This window comes from Mobula birostris, chromosome 1, assembly GCF_030028105.1.
Source record: "Mobula birostris isolate sMobBir1 chromosome 1, sMobBir1.hap1, whole genome shotgun sequence".
Classification (NCBI taxonomy): Eukaryota; Metazoa; Chordata; class Chondrichthyes; order Myliobatiformes; family Myliobatidae; genus Mobula; species Mobula birostris.
This window is the reverse complement of record NC_092370.1, coordinates 11705659-11728048: the sequence shown is the minus strand read 5'-3', so window position 1 is coordinate 11728048 and position 22390 is coordinate 11705659. Positions and strand designations below refer to the sequence as shown.

Below are 22390 nucleotides of genomic sequence, written 5' to 3'. Positions count from 1 at the left end.
CAAGAACAGGCCATTTTACCTAACAAAGCTTGCCAAATTCCTATTTACACGGTGTTTTGAAATAAACTATTGAGTTTAGATTTGAAAGTCTCTAAGGGACTACTCTCAACTACAGAACTAGGTAGTTTATTCCATGTGTCCACAGCTCGCTGTGTAAAGAAATGCTTCCTGATGTTAGTCTGAAATCTCCCTTCAACCAGTCTCTTCCTATGGGCCTGTGTCCTCATTGATGGATTAATTTTGAAGTAACAGCTGACATCCACCTCCCTTAGCGATTTTGAACACTTCTATCATGTCTCCTCTCATTCTATGTCTACTTATGCTAAAACAATTTAACTCTTTCAATCTTTCTTCATAGCTCATACACTGCAGACTGGAATTCTCTCCAGTGCCTTCACATCCCTCACAAGTATGGAGACCAAAATTGTACACAGTACTCAAAGAGTGGCCTCAGAAATGCATTATATACTTTAAGGAGAACATCTCTAGACATGAACTCCACAAAGTGCATTATACAGCCCCACGTTCCATTAGCCTTTTGTTGTGTATGTGGCCTGGTTACACAACAATGCTATTAGTAAAAAAACGCTGGAGACGGGAGCTAAGTTTCATGGTTCTTTACTGGCATAATCTGAACTCGGTACACATGTACAGATCAATATGCGCCTAACGATGTGTTACTAAAACATGAAGTAGTCCCTTATTATAATGTAGGCTATACAGTGCACTCCTCCCCTTTTATTTTAATAGTGTATCAACTGTTTTTTTACTGGGGCGCTATGCTAAACAAATATGCTTACTCTTAACATACAAACGCCTACCATTTGTTTACTTAGTAACTTAATATCAAATTATAACAAGCCTTTTTTTTACTTTTGGTCTAAGACCCATTTATAACTCAAGTCTCTTGGGGGTCTTCTCTGCCTGTCCGGGTAATGTCTGTCAATAAACTTGTTTGTTTTAATACATATTTCCACATAAAAGTCATGAATAGTTGACCTCTGAGCATAGGGAGTTAAGAAGATGTGCACCTCCAACTTGCTAAAAGTTCTAGGCAGCAGATCACCTGTGTATAATGAAGACTCCTCTGTGCAGCTGTCCTAGATATATACGCACCTTTGTGCTATCACTTGTCTTCCTTACCCATATCTCATTTGTTCCAACTGAGCTAATTACACAGCCAATCTTCGTATTCTCCTCAGATTCAAAATAGATAGCCTGACCTTTATGATACCATCTCTTTTCATAATATAACTTCCCTTCTTCTATTCGTGCTTCAGATCTTTGTGCTGGTGGTTCAGCAGGAGTGTTGGGAAGATGCTCAGGAGAAGACGGAGATGCTGCTCTTTTCGGAGATTTAAGCTTATTGAGAGTTTGCGGTTCTTCCATTATCTGTTCATCTGTTAACAAGCAATTTAACTTTGCAGGTTTTCATCTTTTGTCTGTAATTGGAACAGGGTCATTAGGTCTCCTCCTTAGTTTCCTAGTCATTATTGGCCTTACCTCCGTAGAATCTCCTGTGAGTTCCATTGTTAGCCTCTCATTCTCAATCATCTTTTTCTTTTCTTATAACTCAATCTTTTTATCTTCAAGTTCCTTCACTGCTGCTTTCTTATCTTGAATATAATTCCTTTCCACTTGTTCTGTCTCCAGTTGCAGAAAAAGCTCTGCATTTCGTAATCTTTCCTAGTAATGTTGATCTAGTTTCTTCATCCTTTTCTGGTACTCCTGCAAAGTGCCTTCCTGTAACTGCTGTAGCTGTTTTTTGAGAGATGTCAATTTCTCCTGGTACATCTGCTCTTTTACTTCCAGGTAGTCTTCACCATCCTGCTTATTGGCAACATCTGTCCCTTGCATCCTCTGTATCTCCATCCGAGTTGCGGCCACGGATACTGTGTTTGTCCTCATCGTCGTCGCTGTCTAGCTTCTCCTTGTCGTTGTAATAGTTGACAATGGGTGAGAGGAGAGCTGCGGACATCTTCCCCGCCGAGCTGCTCTCCTTTGTTGACTCATCTAGTGCCTTGACAGTGTGCTAATCCAACTGGATTTTCCTGAGCCATTCCCGTCCCAGCAATGGTTGTCCTCCATTTTTCAGTACATAGAGATTCAGCTGCTGTGTTTTGTCTCTGCAGGTCACTGTCACTTTAATTTTACCTTTGGGACACACTTTCTGTCCTGTGTTAGTCTTTAGCAGTAGTATAGTTCGTTTCAGAGGTATGTGAGAAAACAGTCGTTTATAGTCGTGTACAAAGATCACTGTGTCCAACTCCATTTTCAGTCTCACGCCTGCCACTTGTGGAGTGATCCATATTACTCTTCAATCATCTGTCTCTTTCACGCTGTGAAGTTGCAGACAAGACAATTCACTTTCGTCTGAGTCATTTTCATCAGAACTGCTTTCTACCATTTTGTGTACATTTGTTGTATTTTCCTTTCTGGGGTTTCTTGTTTCTCTGTATTTTGTTTTTTGTTTCTCTGTATTTTTCTGCTGTTTACTAGCTTTGCATACTCTGCCAGTGTGGCCCTGTATGCCACAGTTCCTGCATTCTTTGTCTTTAAACCAACAGTCATCAGGGTCATATGACATGTTCCCACAATGGTAACATTTCTTTCCTTCATTTCTGTTCAGTGACATTTTATTCGTAGCATATTCCAGAGATTTTTGTTGTATCTGTGAAGCACCCCGTGCTGCTGTTTCCATTGATATTGCAATGTTCAGCGCCTTCTCTAATGTAATGTCTTTTTCACCCAGGAACAACTTCTGTGTGGTTTCACAGTGCATGCCACACACTAACCTGTCCCTCAATGCATCCGATAGACCAGCTCCAAATTGACAACATTCTGATCATTTGCGCAATTCGGCACAATATCCAGAAATGCTTTCATTTTTGCTCTGATTCCATTTGTGAAATTTAAATCTTTCAGCAATGACCAATGGTTTGGGGTTTAAATGCTGTTGGAGAGTGTCTACTATTTGCTTGAATGTTTTGTCAGCTGGCTTTTCAGAGGTTAACAAACTCCGGAGCAGCCCGTTTGTTTTTGCTACCATAATACTGAGGCTATGTCCACACTAGACTGGATAAATCCGTAACCGAAGCTTTTTCTCTTCGTTTTGACCCTCCGCCCACACTGAAATGGCATTTTCCTCCCCCGAAAACGGAACTTTTCTAAAACGCTCCCCAGAGTGTGTAAATCTGAAAACGCCGGTTGGGCGGTGTAGTGTGTACGGGGTAACCGGAGTTTTTTAAAAACGTGCCGGAACAGATGGTGGCGACAGCACGGCATTTCATTGTTTTCTTGAACGTACATAGCGTTCTTTATAGCGGTCGAGGATGTCGTTGTATTTGGTTTGGCACAACTCCGAGTCCACGTTCTCCACTGCTTTGCTGACTTTGTAGTCATTTGTAACTCGCAGAAGCAGCTTGACTTCATCGTCTGTCCAAACGAAGAAGTCGGGTCTGCTTTTTCCAGTGGAGATTTTCTTTGTATTCCTCGAAGACGTTGCTGAAAACTTTCTTTCGCTGTTGTTGTAGGTAGTCTAGTTTTTGATCAATGGAAATAGCACAATGCCACCGCGGAAATGGAAATAGTATACCGTTTCCTGTTTGCTTGTTTTCTGTAGATGTGTCCTGCGCATGCCCAGTAGGAGGAGATTTGCCCAAATACCCGTTTTAATGTGGACAGAGGTATTTTCAAAAACACCTGGTGTGGATGCCTATCATTTTTACATGAAACCAGTGTTTTCAAAATTATCCGGTCTAGTGTGATCATAGCCTGAGTAAGACACTGGCTTTCTTTTCATCCTTAACACCATTAGCCTCACAATGTAACTCCACTCTTTCAATGTAAGTTGCCCAGTCTTCAATGCCACTATCAATTGCCGTAATGGTTCCAATCATCACCATCTTTGTTATGTTAATTAAGCCCTGTTCTCCCCTTATTTTCTTTTTTGACTCGTGTGTCCTTTTTGCTAGCGCCATGAGCGCACTCCGTCTAGATGTGTGTGTGTTGCTCCTTTTTATCTCCCTTCTGGGGCAGGTAGACCCTCAGTTCTCAGGGGTCAGTGTTGGCTGTGGTCTCGCCTGGACGTGCTACAGCTCCAACTGTGTCTCTTGGTCTCCTCACATCTTGACCCCGGCTGTGCTTCCGTTTCCTTTCAGACTCGCGGCCTCACACTGTCTCCTTCTCCCGCTCCTTGTGCTCTGTTCCGAGTGTCGTTATCAATTAAAACACGGCATTCCGATACGACGTAGATCCATTAACCTCGTCACCAATTTGTTGTGTATGTGGCCTGGTTACACAACAATGCTATTAATAAAAAAACGCTGGAGACGGCAGCCTAGTTTCATGGTTCTTTACTGGCATAATCTGGACTCGGCACACACATATAGATCAATACGCACCTAATAGTGCATGCAGCGACGTGTTACTAAAACATAAAGTAGTCCCTTATTATAATGTATACTATACAGGACACCTTCCTAATCGTTTCTGTGCATTGTCTAGACATTGATAGTGATGAGTCTACCAGGACGCCCAAATCCTTCTCATACTTCTCGCACTTTCAACTCAAGACCCCCCAATGTATATTTATATCTAATAGTTCTACTTCCTGTATGTAATATTTTACATTTTCTAAGAGGCATTCTTGTGATTCCCCAAAGCCTCATCGTTCAATATAATTCCTTGGGGTTACTTTCCTTCCTCCCTCAACTTCAAACCCCAAAGCTTTCTCACGTTGCTTACTGCCTTTACAATACCAAGAGCACCCAATTTCCTAAAGGTCTTGTGCCCACAATATCTCCTAACGCCTTTTTCCCAAATCATGAGCTAATCTAATTGGATTGATATCAGAAACAGGTTCACGCTCAAAACTTAGCAAACCCTTCAACTCTTCCATCTTATATTTACATCCTGTCCACTACCTTCATCACTAGGCAATAAACTACTACGATCCTCAATTCGCCTAGTGACAAATTTTTTTTCTGTTTCCCTTCCTCCTTATCAGCCAACACCATCTTCCGTTCGCAACTTGCGTCTTCCTCATCACTTCTCAACATAGACATCCCACCTCTCCCGGAAGATCCGGGAGTCTCCCGCACATTGATAGCGGCTCCCTGACGCCCGGAAATTATGTACAATATCCCAGAAATCAACTTTTTTGAGAGCGAGAGGGAGCATCCTGATTGGTCTCTCTTTGTGCTAAGTAGACCAATCAGTTTTCTCTGTGGGCGGGCTTTAAAGCCGACCTCAAAAATAATGAGTGTTGCTCGCTGCACTGTTTGGAACAGTATATTTTCTATTGGCCGTGGTGGGTTAAAATGTAAAAGACACGTTGAGGTGAGTTTAATAGGTGTCATTCATTCATTTTTTAAAAATTTCATTCATTAGCATAGCTAACGTTATTTAAACTAGCTGGCTAGCTGCGAAGGAGCTACTCTATTGATGTCCTACGTGATGAGGCCAAACTCCCTGTAGAGTTGCTTGAAGTTGTAATGGAGTAAACATGATAATATAAGTACATATTTTAATGTCACATTTTCTGCATTTACCCAACTTGGTTTACAGATTAGACAAAATCACCAAACAAAGTATTACACATCAAAGTTGCTGGTGATTACATTGGAGGTCGATGGGGGGGGGAGTGATATGGTGGTGCTACCTCCCTGAAATGAGTTTTTGCAGGGTGGGATGTCTGCCAACATCTCTACCAGTTTTCCTTCTCTCCATCTGATTTATATGAACAGTCTGCAAGATGTTTTCATATGTGACAATAAGACCAATTGACCAATCACTGAGCAACCCAACAGTCTAGGGAGCCGTTGATTGGTTAGATGGTGGTAGCATCATAGTGCTGGGTGGATAGCTGGTTTTGTGTCATGCGCAGTTATAACAAGAGCTGGAGACGCAGCGTGCACGGTGACGTAAGCCAATTGGCAGAGAAAGAAGGTCGCGTGCTGGTGACGCAACCATGCGGCTGAGAGAACCTCAGGCGCGGCGACGCAGCCGTGGTCAGGAGAGGGGCCGAGTGGCCGCCGACGCAGCGTGCGAGGTGACGCAGGAGCGGCCGTCGGCTGGGAGAGGGCCGAGCGGCCTGCCGCCATGTTTGTGCCCGAGTCGGTGAGAGCGCCGAGGGGTGGAGGAGGTGGCGGCGGCGTCGACGGCGCCAGCCCGGGCTGTGCGTGAGCGAGCAGTTCTACTCCGGCAGGGAATCGCAAGGCGTCACGCTTCCCCCCTCCGCACCGCCCACCAAGGAGTCGTGACTGGGTGTGTGAGGAGCCGCTATGGTGGCCTGAGCCGAGCCGGGGAAGCAGGCGAGCGAGTGCGAAGGCAGGCCCGCTTTTCCAGTGAAGGGCCGGGAGCCGGGGACCGGGGGGGTCAGGCAGCGTCTCCTGCCGACACCCGCTTCCCCCTTCCAGTAGCGACGGGTTCGGCTGCCCTCACTCACCATGGCCTGGGTGCTGAAGATGGACGAAGCCATCGAGTCCGGCCTTGTGCACGATTTCGACTCCAGCTTGTCGGGGATCGGCCAGGAGCTCGGCTCCGGGGCTTACAGCATGAGGTGAGCGGAGTGGAGCCCGTTGCCTGAGCTCTTTGTTCCGCATTTGCAATGATCTGTAAGGGCGCCGCAAGCTTCCCTCCTTTTCGGCTTTTTTTCTCTTCTCTGTCCCTCTTCCCCCCCTCCCCATGAGGATGCACTGCTCTTTCATCGCCACTCTCGTTCTAAATATATTTTGTTGTTGATGGCTTCCAGGAAGTACCTGCTCTTCAATTGACACGGGGGGTTTCAGATGAATTACCCGGCCTGCGAATGTATTACAAAATCAACCCAAAACTAGGGTAAACAAACACAGAAATGCTGAAACACGCAGGAGGTTATCATTTCAAGTACCGCTTCCTCAGATTTACAACAGTACTGCACACGACAGGCCTTCCCGTCCACAATGTTGTGCCCGAGCAATTAAATTAGTAATCGAATGGCCGACTAAACTAATACCTTCTGCCTACACAGTGTCCACATCGTTCCATTTTCTTCACTCTCATGCGCCTGTCTAAACGTCTCTTAAAAATAAATCCTTAATGCAAGGAGTTCACAATCTTTTTTATACCATTAAGCAAGGGTTCCGTAGTCCTTGGGTTGAGAACCCCTGTCCTAATGTTTCTGCCTCTAACACCACCCCAGGCAGCACATTTTAGGCACTCACCACTGTATCTGTGTGTAAAGAGGAAAACTTGCTCCTCGCATCTTTGAACTTAACCCCTCTTACTTTACCCCTTTTCTATTAAGCATTTCAACTCTGGGGGAAAAAGATGCTCTCTGTCTACTCTATCTGTGGTTCTCAATTTTATAAATCTCTGTTGGATCTCCCTTCAGCACCTGCTGCTCCAAAGAAAACAACTTCAGTTTGTCCAACCTCTTGCACGTGCTTTCTGATCCAGACAACATCCTGGCAAATCTCTTCTGCACCCTCTCCAAAGCCTCAACGTCCTTCTTGTAATGGATGACCAGAACTGTGTGCAATACTGCAGATGTCACCTAACTAGAGCTTTATAATGCTGCAACATATCTGCAATCTTTGACATGAAATGTTAATTTTATATCTGCACAGTTGTTTGACCTGATTTCCAGTACTTGTGATTTGTTATGCTGTAAGCTGGTTGCTGAAAATGGTTAGCAGGTTAGGTAGTGTTTAAGGAAATTAATTTGAAGCCGAATGCTGTTATGAGAAGCACAAGAGGTTCTGCAGATGCCGGCAATCTAGAGCAATACTCAGCAGGTCAGGCAGCATTTATGAAAATGAATAAAGGGTCGATGTTTTGAGCTGAGACCCTTCATCAGGACTTGGTCTTCAGGACTTGTGTGTGATATTATTATTAACTGTATTTTTCTTCTACTTGTGTCTTGTTATAATTCAATATTTCTAAGTATTTTCAACCTATGATATAACATGAGTGTTATTTCTTTTAGGGGTTCAGTTATTGTCCATCAACCATGACATTGTAGTGCCTGTGGATGCTGCAGATTCCTGGTTTTGTATGGAATGGTCTTGAAGACTATGCATTGTGCTTGTCAGTGTATGGATAGATGATTGTACACAGAAACTTGGCATAGTGCTATCCTGCCGAGTGCTGATTTTGTCTTCTGCCCTCTAGTTCAAACTTGCAATATGGTACCTACCTTAAAGAAGACGTCTACTTGGGCTGCATGCTGCCGTCTATTGTGGGCACCTTGTTCACAGCTCCTGCCCTGCTGAGAATTTGGCACAAATTCCTTTCCTCTGCTGTCACTTTTCCTGTAGCTCAATAGCTCGGTGTGGACTGGTTCCTTGTTGGCTAGCTAGGCTAATCAGTACAGCTGCTGAGTGAAAGATGTGGGGCTCAGGACTGCACCCTGCCCGTGTGTTGCTGGAATGCCCGGATCCTCTTGTCTCTTTTATCCCCACCCGATGTACATAGAACATTACAGCACAGACTTTAGCCCACAATGTTGTCTACTTTTTATAATATTCTAATTTTCCTCATGCATACCAATTTTTCTATCATGGTGGATGTGATGGAAGCCACTTCCTCTTTCTTCAACTCTCTCTGCTTCAGAATGGTAATGAGCACCCAATGGTGATTATTGTTTAGAGATGTAACAGACCCTTCTGGCCCAACCAACCAGTCTTGCCCAATTAATCCATGTGACCAATTAACTTGTATGTCTTTGGGGTGTGGGAGGGAAGCGGAACTTCTGTCGGAAGCCCACACGGCCTTGGGGATTCTTCCGGACTGCTGTGGAATTAAACCTGGGTTGCTGGTGTTGTAGATGCGTTACGTTAACCGCTAAGCTATTGTGCTCCCCGAATGTCACTATGAACCTGGGAACTGAGTTGGGAAGGCAAGTGTGACAAAGTGAAGGGTTGGGGACGGGGCAGGACGTGTGGAGTGCCGTTGAAATGAGAATCAATGAGATGCAGAATTCCTTAATGGGCTCCCCACACAGCTATGGTAAAGACACAACATTACCCAGTGCAGGTAAGATAAGAGGGTTAATTCAATAATCATGGGGATGTCTGAGCTGGTCATACTAAATAGTGGGGGCAACACAAGTGTATAAGTAGTACAACACAAATGTAGCTTGCTGTGTTACTTCTCAGCTCCAACAACCTGGAATTATTTCAAAGTTCAAAGTAAACTTATTATTGAAGTACAATGTACAGCCCTGTAATTCATTTTTTTGCAAGCATACTCAATAGAATAATAACCACAACAGAATCAATGAAAGATGGCACCAACTGGGCATTCAACCGGAGTAAAAGACAACATACTGTGCATTACAGTAGCAAAAAGAAAGTTGTTAAATAAGCAATACATCAACAACATGAGATGAAGAGTCATTGAAAGTGAGTTCATAGGTTGTGGCAACAGTTCAGTGATGGGGCGAGTGAAGTTAATCCCCTTGGCTCAAGAGTCTGATGGTTGAGGGGTAATGGCTGTTCCTGAACCTGGTGGTGAGAGTCCTGAGGATCCTGTACCGTCTTCCTGATGGCAGCAGTGAAACAAGAGCATAGCCTTGATGGGCGTTCTCTGGTGATAGATGCTGCTTTCCTGCGACAGCATTTCATGTAGACATGCCCATTGGTGGGGAGGGTTTACCTTTGGTGGACTGGTCTGTATTCACTACTTTTTGTAGGATTTTCCATTTTTCTGATCTCTTACTGTCTTGTGGAGTTTGCGTGTACTTGCAACAGTTTCTTCTTGCATCCTGAAGACATTGGCACCTGTAAGTGAATTGGCCTCTTGATATGCCCGTTATGTATGGATGTGAATTAGTCGAGGGAGTAAAGTAACTGGAGAATGAAATGGAATTGGTATAAATGTGTGGTTGATGATCAGTGCAGAGTCAGTGGGCTGAAAGGCCTCCATTCTGGTATCTAGATCTGTCGGCTGAGGTGCTAATGACACTCCAGGTTTTTTTTAGAGCTCATGCTCAGGATTAATGTGCAGATTGTTATTAATGATTATGATATAGTTGGGATCACAGAGACATGGCTCCAGGGTGACCAAGGATGGGAGCTTAACATTCAGGGATATTCAATATTCAGGAGGGATAGACATGAAAGAAAAGGAGGTGGGGTGGCGTTGCTGGTTAAAGATGAGATTAACGCAATAGAAAGGAAAGACATAAGCCGGGAAGATGTGGAATCGATATGGGTAGAGCTGCGTAACACTAAGGGGCAGAAGACGCTGGTGGGAGTTGTGTACAGGCCACCTAACAGTAGTAGTGAGGTTGGAGATGGTATTAAACAGGAAATTAGAAATGTGTGCAATAAAGGAACAACAGTTATAATGGGTGACTTCAATCTACATGTAGATTGGGTGAACTAAATTGGTAAAGGTGCTGAGGAAGAGGATTTCTTGGAATGTATGTGGGATGGTTTTTTGAACCAACATGTCGAGGAACCAACTAGAGAGCAGGCTATTCTAGACTGGGTTTTGAGCAATGAGGAAGGGTTAATTAGCAATCTTGTCGTGAGAGGCCCCTTGGGTAAGAGTGACCATAATATGGTGGAATTCTTCATTAAGATGGAGAGTGACATAGTTAATTCAGAAACAAAGGTTCTGAACTTAAAGAGGGGTAACTTTGAAGGTATGAGACGTGAATTAGCTAAGATAGACTGGCAAATGACACTTAAAGGATTGACGGTGGATATGCAATGGCAAGCATTTAAAGATTGCATGGATGAACTACAACAATTGTTCATCTCAGTTTGGCAAAAGAATAAATCAAGGCAGGTAGTGCACCCGTGGCTGACGAGAAATTAGGGATAGTATCAATTCCAAAGAAGAAGCATACAAATTAGCCAGAAAAAGTGGCTCACCTGAGGACTGGGAGAAATTCAGAGTTCAGCAGAGGAGAGCAAAGGGCTTAATTAGGAAGGGGAAAAAAGATTATGAGAGAAAACTGGCAGGGAACATAAAAACTGACTGTAAAAGCTTTTATAGATATGTAAAAAGGAAAAGACTGGTAAAGGCAAATGTAGGTCCCCTACAGACAGAAACAGGTGAATTGATTATGGGGAGCAAGGACATGGCAGACCAATTGAATAATTACTTTGGTTCTGTCTTCACTAAGGAGGACATAAATAATCTTCCAGAAATAGTAGGGGACAGAGGGTCCAGTGAGATGGAGGAACTGAGCGAAATACTTGTTAGTAGGGAAGTGGTGTTAGGTAAATTGAAGGGATTAAAGGCAGATAAATCCCCAGGGCCAGATGGTCTGCATCCCAGAGTGCTTAAGGAAGTAGCCCAAGAAATAGTGGATGCATTAGTGATAATTTTTCAAAACTCGTTAGATTCTGGACTAGTTCCTGAGGATTGGAGGGTGGCTAATGTAACCCCACTTTTTAAAAAAGGAGGGAGAGAGAAACCGGGGAATTATAGACCGGTTAGCCTAACGTCGGTGGTGGAGAAACTGCTGGAGTCAGTTATCAAAGATGTGATAACAGCACATTTGGAAAGCGGTGAAATCATCGGACAAAGTCAGCATGGATTTATGAAAGGAAAGTCATGTCTGACGAATCTCATAGAATTTTTTGAGGATGTAACTAGTAGAGTGGATAGGGAGAACCAGTGGATGTGGTATATTTGGATTTTCAAAAGGCTTTTGACAGGGTCCCACACAGGAGATTAGTGTGCAAACTTAAAGCACACAGTATTGGGGGTAAGGTGTTGATGTGGATGGAGAATTGGTTAGCAGACAGGAAGCAAAGAGTGGGAATAAACGGGACCTTTTCAGAATGGCAGGCAGTGACTAGTGGGGTACCGCAAGGCTCAGTGCTGGGACCCTATTTGTTTACAATATATATTAATGACTTGGATGAGGGAATTAAATGCAGCATCTCCAAGTTTGCGGATGATACGAAGCTGGGCGGCAGTGTTAGCTGTGAGGAGGATGCTAAGAGGATGCAGGGTGACTTGGATAGGTTGGGTGAGTGTGCAAATTCATGGCAGATGCAACTTAATGTGGATAAATGTGAAGTTATCCACTTTGGTGGCAAAAATAGGAAAACAGATTATTATCTGAATGGTGGCTGATTAGGAAAAGGGGAGGTGCAACGAGACCTGGGTGTCATTATACACCAGTCATTGAAAGTGGGCATGCAGGTACAGCAGGCGGTGAAAAAGGCGAATGGTATGCTGGCATTTATAGCGAGAGGATTCGAGTACAGGAGCAGGGAGGTACTACTGCAGTTGTACAAGGCCTTGGTGAGACCACATCTGGAGTATTGTGTGCAGTTTTGGTCCCCTAATCTGAGGAAAGACATCCTTGCCATAGAGTACAAAGAAGGTTCACCAGATTGATTCCTGGGATGGCAGGACTTTCATATGAAGAAAGACTGGATGAACTGGGCTTGTACTCATTGGAATTTAGAAGATTGAGGGGGGATCTGATTGAAACGTATAAAATCCTAAAGAGGTTGGACAGGCTAGATGCAGGAAGATTGTTCCCGATATTGGGGAAGTCCAGAACGAGGGGTCACAGTTTGAGGATAAAGGGGAAGCCTTTTAGGACCGAGATTAGGAAAAACTTCTTCACACACAGAGTGGTGAATCTGTGGAATTCTCTGTCACAGGAAACAATTGAGGCCAGTTCATTGGCTATATTTAAGAGGGAGTTAGATATGGCTCTTGTGGCTATGGGGATCAGGGGGTATGGGGGGAAGGCTGGGGCGGGGTTCTGAGTTGGATGATCAGCCATGATCATAATAAATGGCGGTGCAGGCTCGAAGGGCCGAATGGCCTACTCCTGCACCTATTTTCTATGTTTCTATTAATTGATTTAGCGACGAGCGAGCCATGAACATTGATTAAAATCTTATCAATGTTGAAAGTGATTTAATTCAGTCTAAGATCAGGGTCTCTTATAAAGGGAAAAATATACAGTAATTTTAAAGCATTTGGAAAAAGACTGAGAATGTTCAGTTTGTTGTTTGGGACAACACAAAAACAGAAGAACTTTAAAACTACTTTTTTGCCTGCACCTTCTCTCCTATCTGTTGCAGAGCTTGTGGGCACTGTGTTGACTTCACCAGCTGCTTTGTGACAAACAACCAGCGTAACAGCATCCTCAATCCCAAGGGACTGTGAAAGAGCAACAGTGGGGCACAAATTCCACTGGCACCAGTGAAAGTCATGGCGCAAGCGAATACGTGACATACAAGATAATTCCTAGAAGCGTGGTTTTCCGCAAACAATTCTGTAAACAAACATGTATACCTCAATCCTGTTGATTGAGCCGATCCTAGACCACGGTGCACAAAGTTCGCCACATAGCCACATCAGCGAGATTTCCTCCTTGCATCACAGTTGTGTCTGAAATGATGACCATTCAGCTGATTGAAAAGGATATAAAGGCCAGGCATTCAGAAGACACACCACAGTCATGCGCATTGGCGATGTCTCCTTGCATGGTGATGAAACATTTGCAAATAAATTGCCAAGCTTGGAGAAGAAACTCAACCCCACCATCAACCACCCGAGCTACACATCTTCCTAATTATTTCCAATAGTTGAATAATGATAACGTTAACAATTTTGCAGTTTGAGGCAGTTTGCCTCAGCCCAAGGGAGTATGAACAAATGCAGAGAGATTTCCAAGGTTAAAGTTGACTATGGTATTTGAGCGATCTAAGATGATGAAAGGTTAGCTTTATTCGTCACATGCCCATCGAAACATACAGTGAAATGCATCATTTGTGTCAATGACCAGTGCAGTCCGATTATGTACTGGGGCAACCTACAAGTATCGCCATGCCTTCGGCACCAACATAGCATATCCACAACTCACTTGCCCTAATTCTTCTGTCTGGAATTTGGGAGGAAAACTGGAGCATGGGGAAATGTTATGGGGAGAATGTACAAGCTCCTTGCAGACAGCGGTAGGAATTAAACCTTGAAGGCTGATCTCTGGTGTTGTAGTAGTGTTATCCTAACCACAACTCTACAATGCAACCCAGTTTTGACAATATTTCATTTTCTTCGTTTACTGAAACCAACCTTAGTTGGATAACGTACACGCACGTTAACAGCGGTTTATTATGATACCAATTTCCTTATCACTTGGAATGAATGTTTGTGTTTTTGCTTCTTTATTCTTCAGCATTTAGTTGAAATAAGTTTTCGGTGAGACAGTCAAAACATAAAATTCCTCATGTTCGTGCTGGAGCAGATTAGACATAGAAACAGAATTAGGCCATTCAGTTTAGCAAGTCTGCCATTCAACCATCATGATTTATAAATCTCTATCAGCCCCATTCTGCTCTGTCCCTTATCTTTGATAGCCTTTGTGCTTTACATTGAAGAGAAGAATATGGCTTTTGCGTAGTACTACATGACTGTGTAATAGTGGAATAACTTGCTCCATGTTTGTTGCTAATATTACTTGGGTGATGGTATTTATTGTAGTGATGCAGTATTAATTTCTACATGAATTGAGGTGTTGTAACTTGATGGGAGTTAAAATTTTGTATGAGTGTCCTTGTTGCTCCAGTTGGCAAAAGGTAAGAGTCAGTAAAGCTGCAGAGCGGAGGTTCCCAACCTGGGATCCATGGACCACTTGCTTAATGGTATCACTCCGTGGTATAAAAAAGCTTAGGAACCCCCGCTTTACAAATATATAGGACACAGGTTGTTAAAGCAGAAAATTGTGGAAATACAGGCTCAACAAAGATAAAAATGGTTGGTGCTTTAGGCTGATCTTTCAGCACATTCCAAAGAAACAAATCGGCTGAGTATTTCCATCTGATTTTTTTTTTTGGATCAGGCTTCCGGCATTGTTAGTGTTTTTGCTTTTCAATCTGAAACTTCTTCTGGGACTGTAAGGAAGTGTAGTTGGAGTTCAAAAGAATTACAAGAACCATTGCTTTTCTTAATGTAGATGACTCCTACTTATAGAGGGTGCCGTTACAACACTTAAAGATAACTTTAAAAGATAGCTTTATTTATCACTAACACATCAAAACACACAGTTGTTTGCGTCAGCCACGCTAGTTTGCATTCTGTAATTGTGCTGGGGGCAGCCTGCAAGGGTCACCATGCTTCCAGCACCAACGTAGCACGCCTGCAGTTTACTAACCTTACCCCATAGGCCCTCTTGGAATGTTGGATCTTGGAGCTAGTGCTGTAAAGCATTACGCTACCACTACGTTACTTTTCACTACTTGAAGGTGTAGTGACAAGTGGGAATCATTGCCCCCTATGGTGGAATAGGTGGAAGATGAAAATGTTGAGAAATGTAAAGTGATGCACTTTAGTAGCAAGAATGAGTCGTAGAACACCGCAACAGGCCCATCAGCTCACAATGTCCATGTTGACAATTACACTTGCATGAGGTGCAGTTCTAGAATGTAAAAGACCACAAGACATGGGAGCAGCATTGGGTCAATTGGTCCATCTAGTCTGCTCCCCCAATGGCTGTTCCATTTTTCCTTCTCAACTCCATTCTCCTCCCCGTTCCCTGTAACCTTTCACACTCTGACTAATTAAGCACCTGTCAGTCTTCACCTTAAATACATCCAATGACCTGGCCTTTGGCAGTGAATTCCACAGATTCACCACCCTCTGGCTAAAGAAGTTCCTCCTCACCTCTGTTCTAAAATGGACATCCCTCTATTCTAAGGCAGTGCCTTCTGGTCTTAGACTCACTCACCATAGGAAACAGCCTCTCCACACCAACTCTGTTTAGGCCTTTCAACATTTGATTGGTTTCAATGAGATTCTCCCTCGTTCTTATAATTTCCAGTGAGTACAAGCCCAGAGCCATGAAATGTTCCTTGTATGATAACCCTTTCATTCCAGGAATGGTTTTCATGAACCTCCTCTGAACCCTCTCCAATGGCCGCACATCCTTGATAAGGGGCCCAAAACTGCTCACAATACTCGATGTGGTCTGGTCAATGCCTTGTAAAGCCTCAGCATTACATCCTTGCTCTTATATTCTGGTCGTCTTGAAATGAATGCTAACATTACACTTGCCCTACTTACCATTGACTTGACCTGTAAGTTAACCTTTAGGGAATCTTGCACGAGGACTCTCAAGTCCCTTTGCATCCTGGATTAAAAAATCTCCCCGTTTAGAAAGTAGTCTATACTTTTATTCCTTCGAGCAAAGTGCATGACTATATGCTTCTGAAAAGAAATAGAGATCTGGAGTGATACACACAACATGCTGGAGGAACTCAGCACGTTGGATAGCATCTATGGAATTGAATAAACGGTCGATGTTTTGGGCTGAGGCCCTTCAGCACTGGAAAGGTAGGGAGAAGACTCCAGAATAAAAAGGTATGGGAGGGGAAGGAGGCTAGCTGGAATGTGATAGGTGACACTGTGTTAATTGCAAGTACGGAGGAAGAACTACAAAACTTAATATAATTGTTGAAGAAAGTGCAAAAATGGGTCTATCTATCAATTACAAAAAGACAATCTATGGTGATATCCAAAAAGAAGGGGAATCCTATCTGCGGGCTGAGAATAAATGAGGATGACATAAAACAAGTACAGAACTTTTGCTACTTAGGAAGCTCGGTGACATCAGATGGCAGATGCGATTTGGACATCAAAAGAAGAATAGGGATGGCAAAAAACACCTTTATGAGAATGAGGAGTATACTGACCAATACTAAACTAGGCATGACAACCCGTCTCAGAGTACTAAAATGTTACGTTTATCCAGTTATGTTATATGGCTCAGAATGTTGGACAATATCTAGTAACATGAGGAAACGAATTGAAGCAGCAGAGATGTGGTTTTTGAGGAGGATGCAAAGAATATCATGGACGAAACGATTATTTAACGAGGATGTCATGAACAGAGCAAACACAAAAAGAGATCATGAAAAGGCAACGTAACTTCATTGGACATGTGATTTGGAAAGAGGAGTTAGAATGCACGGTAATTATGGGAAAGATTGAAGGGAAGAAAGCAAGAGGAAGACAAATGATGGAGACAGCAGCCAGAGAACTGGAAATGAATACCAATGAATTGATCCACTTGACGTGAAACAGGAGTGTGTGGGCCATGGCAGTCAAAGCTCAAACTGGGCATGGCACCTGATGATGATGATGATGATGATGATGATGATGATGATGTACAGACATGGTGGAGCAAAGCACCATTCAGTATGATCATGGCTGATCATCCAACTCAGAACCCTGTACCTGCCTTCCCTCCATATCCCCCTGATCCCTTTAGCCACAAGGGACATATCTAACTCCCTCTTATATATAGCCAATGAACTGGCCTCAACTGTTTCCTATGGCAGAGAATTCCACGGATTCACCACTCTCTGTGTGAAGAAGTTTTTCCTAATCTTGGTCCTAAAAGACTTCCCCTTTATCCTCAAACTGTGACCCCTCATTCTGGACTTCCCCAACATCGGGAACAATCTTCCTGCATCTAGCCTGTCCAATCCCTTTAGAATGTTATACGTTTCAATAAGATCCCCCCTTAGTCTTCTAAATTCCAGAGAGTATAAGCCTAGTCGATCCAGTCTTTCATCATATGAAAGTCCTGCCATCCCAGGAATCAATCTGGTGAACCTTCTTTGTACTCCCTCTATGGCAAGAATGTCTTTCCTCAGATTAGGGGACCAAAACTGCACACAATACTCCAGGTGTGGTCTCACCAAGGCCTTGTACAACTGCAGTAGTACCTCCCTGCTCCTGTACTCGAATCCTCTTGCTATGAATGTCAGCATACCATTCGCCTTTTTCACCGCCTGCTGTACCTGCATGCCCACTTTCAATGACTGGTGTATAATGACACCCAGGTCTCGTTGCGCCTCCTCTTTTCCTAATCAGCCACCATTTAGATAATAATCTGTTTTCCTGTTCTTGCCACCAAAATGGATAACCTTACATTTATTCACATTAAATTGCATCTGCCATGAATTTGCCCACTCACCTAACCTATCCAAGTCACCCTGCATCCTCTTAGCATCCACCTCACAGCTAACACTGCCGCCCAGCTTTGTGTCATCCGCAAACTTGGAGATGCTGCATTTAATTCCCTCGTGTAAGTCACTTATATATATTGTAAACAACATGTAGGTGAAACTATGATGGAGGAAGATTCTTTGTAACATTCAGTTGTGATTTTGGTGTCTATTCTGTTGAGTGGTATCTTTTAGTTTTCCCTTGAAAATGATGAATTGATTGAGTTTCTTATTTTGCAGTGACGTCTTGGCCCTGCCCATTTTCAAACAAGAAGATTCTAACCTTCCTCCAGAGGATGAAAGTAAACATCCACCATTCCAGTACGTGCTCTACGCAGCCACATCGCCTGCTGTTAAGCTACACGATGAAACACTCACCTATTTGAATCAAGGTATGTTACACATTTTGAAGAGCTTTGCTCCACATTGTTATTTGTTATATGCTTTTTAATGTGATTTACAAAACCATCAATGGGTGAGTTAGTTGATAGGGTGGTGGCATGCAAACTGCTGGGGGCTATGGCAATGTAGGTGCTGATCATGTTTTCTTGCATTGTGAACTTGAAGATCTGTACATTCAGGAGGAATACTAAACTTATTCTACAAATGAAAACCTGAAAGCATTCTGCCTTTTGATGAAATTGATATTTTGCTATTTCCAAATGTGAGATTTGAACCTTTGAGATACAAATAATACTGTAGTGTTAATCCCTGTTAATTTGATACAAAGCTCCTTCATGTTAGTGAGACATGACTGCATTGAAAACTTCATCTGATTAGGCAAGTTGTTAAACTTGTATCAACTTTGCTCATGTTTCAGAGAATATCTACTGTCACTATTTGGTAAAGGCTACTCTAAAGATTTTGCCAAAAAGTCCTTTATTCCACATTCATCAGTGGGCAATTAACATTGTAGATATATTAGGGTGGAGGACCTGCTTGACTGCTCTTTCTGTTCAGATGATAATGCAAGAGGCTGTTACCCAGTTTCAATTTTGGATTCAGGTTTATTTATGATGTACAGTGTAATACCCTGCTTGTGTGTTAACAACCAGCACAGCCTAAGGATGCACAGGTAACAATAGCAAAACAGCCCTCTTTCCCACCTTCCCACTTACTTAGACACACCTGCAGCACCATGACAGGCAGCCTCATTGACTATGATCTCCAGCTCTTGGCCCCAGACTCATGGACATCAGGCCTCTGACTTCTGAACATGCCCACACACAGGCACTTCAGCTTTAAGCCCTCAACCTCTGGACTGACTGACTTTGGTGTTCGGGTGTCGACTCCAGAGCTCGCTGATCACGGGACTTTGACCTTCAGATATGCTGACCTGGGGTGGGGGTGGGGTGGTGGGTGAAACTTAATGCCTTCTGCCTCCATGGACCTCAAACCCTGGGACTAGCTGGAAGGTGATGAGTGAAGCCAGGCGGGTGGAAAAGATCAAGGCTGGAGAATGAAAGAATCTGATAGGAGAGGCGAGTGGACCATAGGAAAAAGGAAGGAGGTGGTGATAGGTAGATGAGAAGAGGTAAAGGGCTAGAGTGGGGAATAGAAGGGGGGGAGGGTATTTTTTTTTACTGGAAGGAGAACTCAATATTCAAGCCATCAGGTTGGTGGCTACCCAGGCAGAATATAAGATGTTGCTACTCCACTCTGAGGGTGGCCTGATCGTGACATGAGGAGGCTGTGGACTGGCAAGTTGGAACAGGAATGTGAAACAATTAAAATATTGGGCCATTGGGAAATTCTGCTTTTGGCAGATGGTGGTGAGGTGCTCGACGAAACGATCCACCAATTTACAATGGAGACTGCATCGAGGGCACTGGACAGAATAGATGAGCCCAGCAGATTCACAGGTGAAGTGTTGCCTCACCTGGAAGTGTTATTTGGCATCCTGAATGGAGGTGAATGGGTAGGTGTAGTACTTCTGCTGCTTGCAAGGTTAAGTGCTGGGAGGGAGATCAGTGGAGAGGGATGAATCGACAAGGAAATCATAGAGGGAGCAATCTCGACAGAAAGTGGAGATTGGGGAGGAGGTAAAGATGTATTTAGTGGTAAGATCCCTTTGGAGGTGGCGGCAGTTGCAAAGAATGATGTATTAGTTGCGAGGGTCATGGGGTAGTAGGTTTCAAAGGTACATTTAATGTCAGAGAAAGGTATGCAATATACATCCTGAATTTTTTTTCTTCACAAGCATTCATGAAAACAGAGGTGTGTCCCAAAGGATGAATGACAGTTAAATGTTAGAAGCCTGAAGCCTCCCCCCCCCCCCAGCTCCCCATTCCCACGCAGCAGCAGAGTGACAATCCCCCCCTCCACCAGCAAAAAGAAAGCATCAGTGCCCCCCCCCACTAAGCACACAACCATGCAGCAAAGCATCAATAAAGACACAGACTTGCAGTACCCCAAAGACTACTCGTTCACCCGGTATTTGATATCTCTCCCTCTCCCTCTCCCTCTCCCTCTCCCTCTCCCTCTCCCTCTCCCTCTCCCTCTCCCTCTCCCTCTCCCTCTCCCTCTCCCTCTCCCTCTCCCTCTCCCTCTCCCTCTCCCTCTCCCTCTCCCTCTCCCTCTCCCTCTCCCTCTCCCTCTCCCTCTCCCTCTCCCTCTCCCTCTCCCTCTCCCTCTCCCTCTCCCTCTCCCTCTCCCTCTCCCTCTCCCTCTCCCTCTCCCTCTCCCTCTCCCTCTCCCTCTCCCTCTCCCTCTCCCTCTCCCTCTCCCTCTCCCTCAAAATAAGGGAAAAAGAGGTGACTCCATTTCACAGTGAGACAAAGAACCCTATTATTTTTAAGGCGGTGGGAAGATTGGGTGTGCACAGATGTCCAGGAAGTTGAGTTATGGGTGAGAGCAGCATCAATGATGGAGGAAGAGAAAGCCTGTTCTTTGAAGGAGTAAGACATCTCTGATGTCCTGAAAAGGAATACCTCATCCTGGGAACAGATACGATAGAGACGAAGGAATTGAGAAATTCAATTCCTTCGTCTCAGGAGACAGGGCGGGAAGAGGTATAATCAAGATAACTGTGGGAATCAGTAGGTTTATAAAAGATATCAGTTGACAGATTGTCTCCAGAGATGGAGACAGAGATTGAGGAAGGAGAATGAAGTGTCACAAACGGAATGATTATCCATAAGGAATGCCTTGCTTTCTCTCTGGGTTTTGAGTCTTTGTAACTTTGCTTTCATTGAGTTTTGAGGAATATTTTAATGCCAGTTTTAATAGTTGGAAGGGATTGAAAGGAAACATTCATATTTCAGGTTGTCTCTTTGCCTTGCTGAATCTGCTGCCTTGCTACTTCCGTTTGATCTAGCTTCAACAGATCGCAACAAAAATGCTGTTTTTAGAAACAAATCCATTGATGTCTTAAGGACCACTCAAAAACTCTGTTCAGATGATGTCTGTGGCATGTGAAGCTACTGCAGTGTCCTTTCTGTATCTGAACTGTGCTTTTGTCCACTGTAATTAGCACATATGAAGACATTATTATCTTCTGTCAGAAAGCACCTAGACTGTGTCTAAACAACAGCTGGTATTTAGAAAGAACACATGAGATCCAAGTAACTTATTAGCACTGCATATATAGGTTCCTCAGCATTGAAAAGACCACTTAACACCCAAAAGCTTGTCCCACTAGGAGCTATCCTTTCCACCAAGGATAGCAAAGTGAAAGGTGAACTTCAGAGAAATGCTTTACCCTGTTTCTGTCTTGGCACAAATACCCTTAATTTCACTCTACGTTCCCTATCTAATTCAAATTTTTAAAAATCCTTATTGGAAGTTAAAGATATTTTAAAGATTTGCTTTATTTGTCACATGTATATTGAAACATGCAGTAAAATATGTCATGTGTCATTGGCCAATTTAATTTGAGGATGTGCTGGGGATAACCTGCAAGTGTCCCATGTTTCCAGTGTCAACATTGCATGCCTGCAGTTTACTGTCCCTACCCCATACGCCTTTGGACGTGGTCACCGGGAGAACGTACAAGCTCCATCCAGTGGTAGGAATTGAATTGTGACTGCTGGCATTGTAGAACATTATGTAACCACTATGCTCCTGTGTCCCCCTCAGCTTTCACCCATGGAATGAGCCAGGCTCAAGCTGATGATTTTGCTGTTGTAGCTATAAATCTTGGAGTGGGACTTTGCACAACCTCATCCCTAAATTTAGGAGGAGCAGGAGAAGATATAAAGGCACCTCAGATGCTATCATTGTGACCATTTTTGAGAAAAGAGACGTGTTTCCAGTCCTGACGAAGGGTCTCGGCCTGAAATGTCGACTGTACCTCTTCCTAGAGATGCTGCCTGGCCTGCTGCGTTCACCAGCAACTTTGATGTGTGTCGCTTGAATTTCCAGCATCTGCAGAATTCCTGTTGCTTGTGTTTCCCTGTTGCTTGCTGTAGAAA

At 43.7% G+C, this 22390-nt stretch overlaps 1 protein-coding gene across 6 annotated transcripts in view; it reads left to right on the top strand.

Moving 5' to 3' along the window:
* The first annotated feature begins 5952 nt into the window (after nt 1-5952).
* LOC140194927 (upstream-binding protein 1-like) overlaps nt 5953-22390 on the top strand; it is a 107618-nt gene continuing 91180 nt past the window's right edge. For 2 of the 6 annotated variants that reach the window (XM_072252342.1, XM_072252381.1), the window contains exons 1-2: nt 5953-6562; nt 18219-18370. In XM_072252342.1, coding sequence (XP_072108443.1) covers nt 6450-6562; nt 18219-18370 — 265 coding nt within the window. In that variant the 5' untranslated portion in view covers nt 5953-6449. The remainder of the gene's footprint in view (nt 6563-18218; nt 18371-22390) is intronic. The other 4 variants (XM_072252361.1, XM_072252352.1, XM_072252391.1 and 1 more) reach the window with 3 other exon arrangements.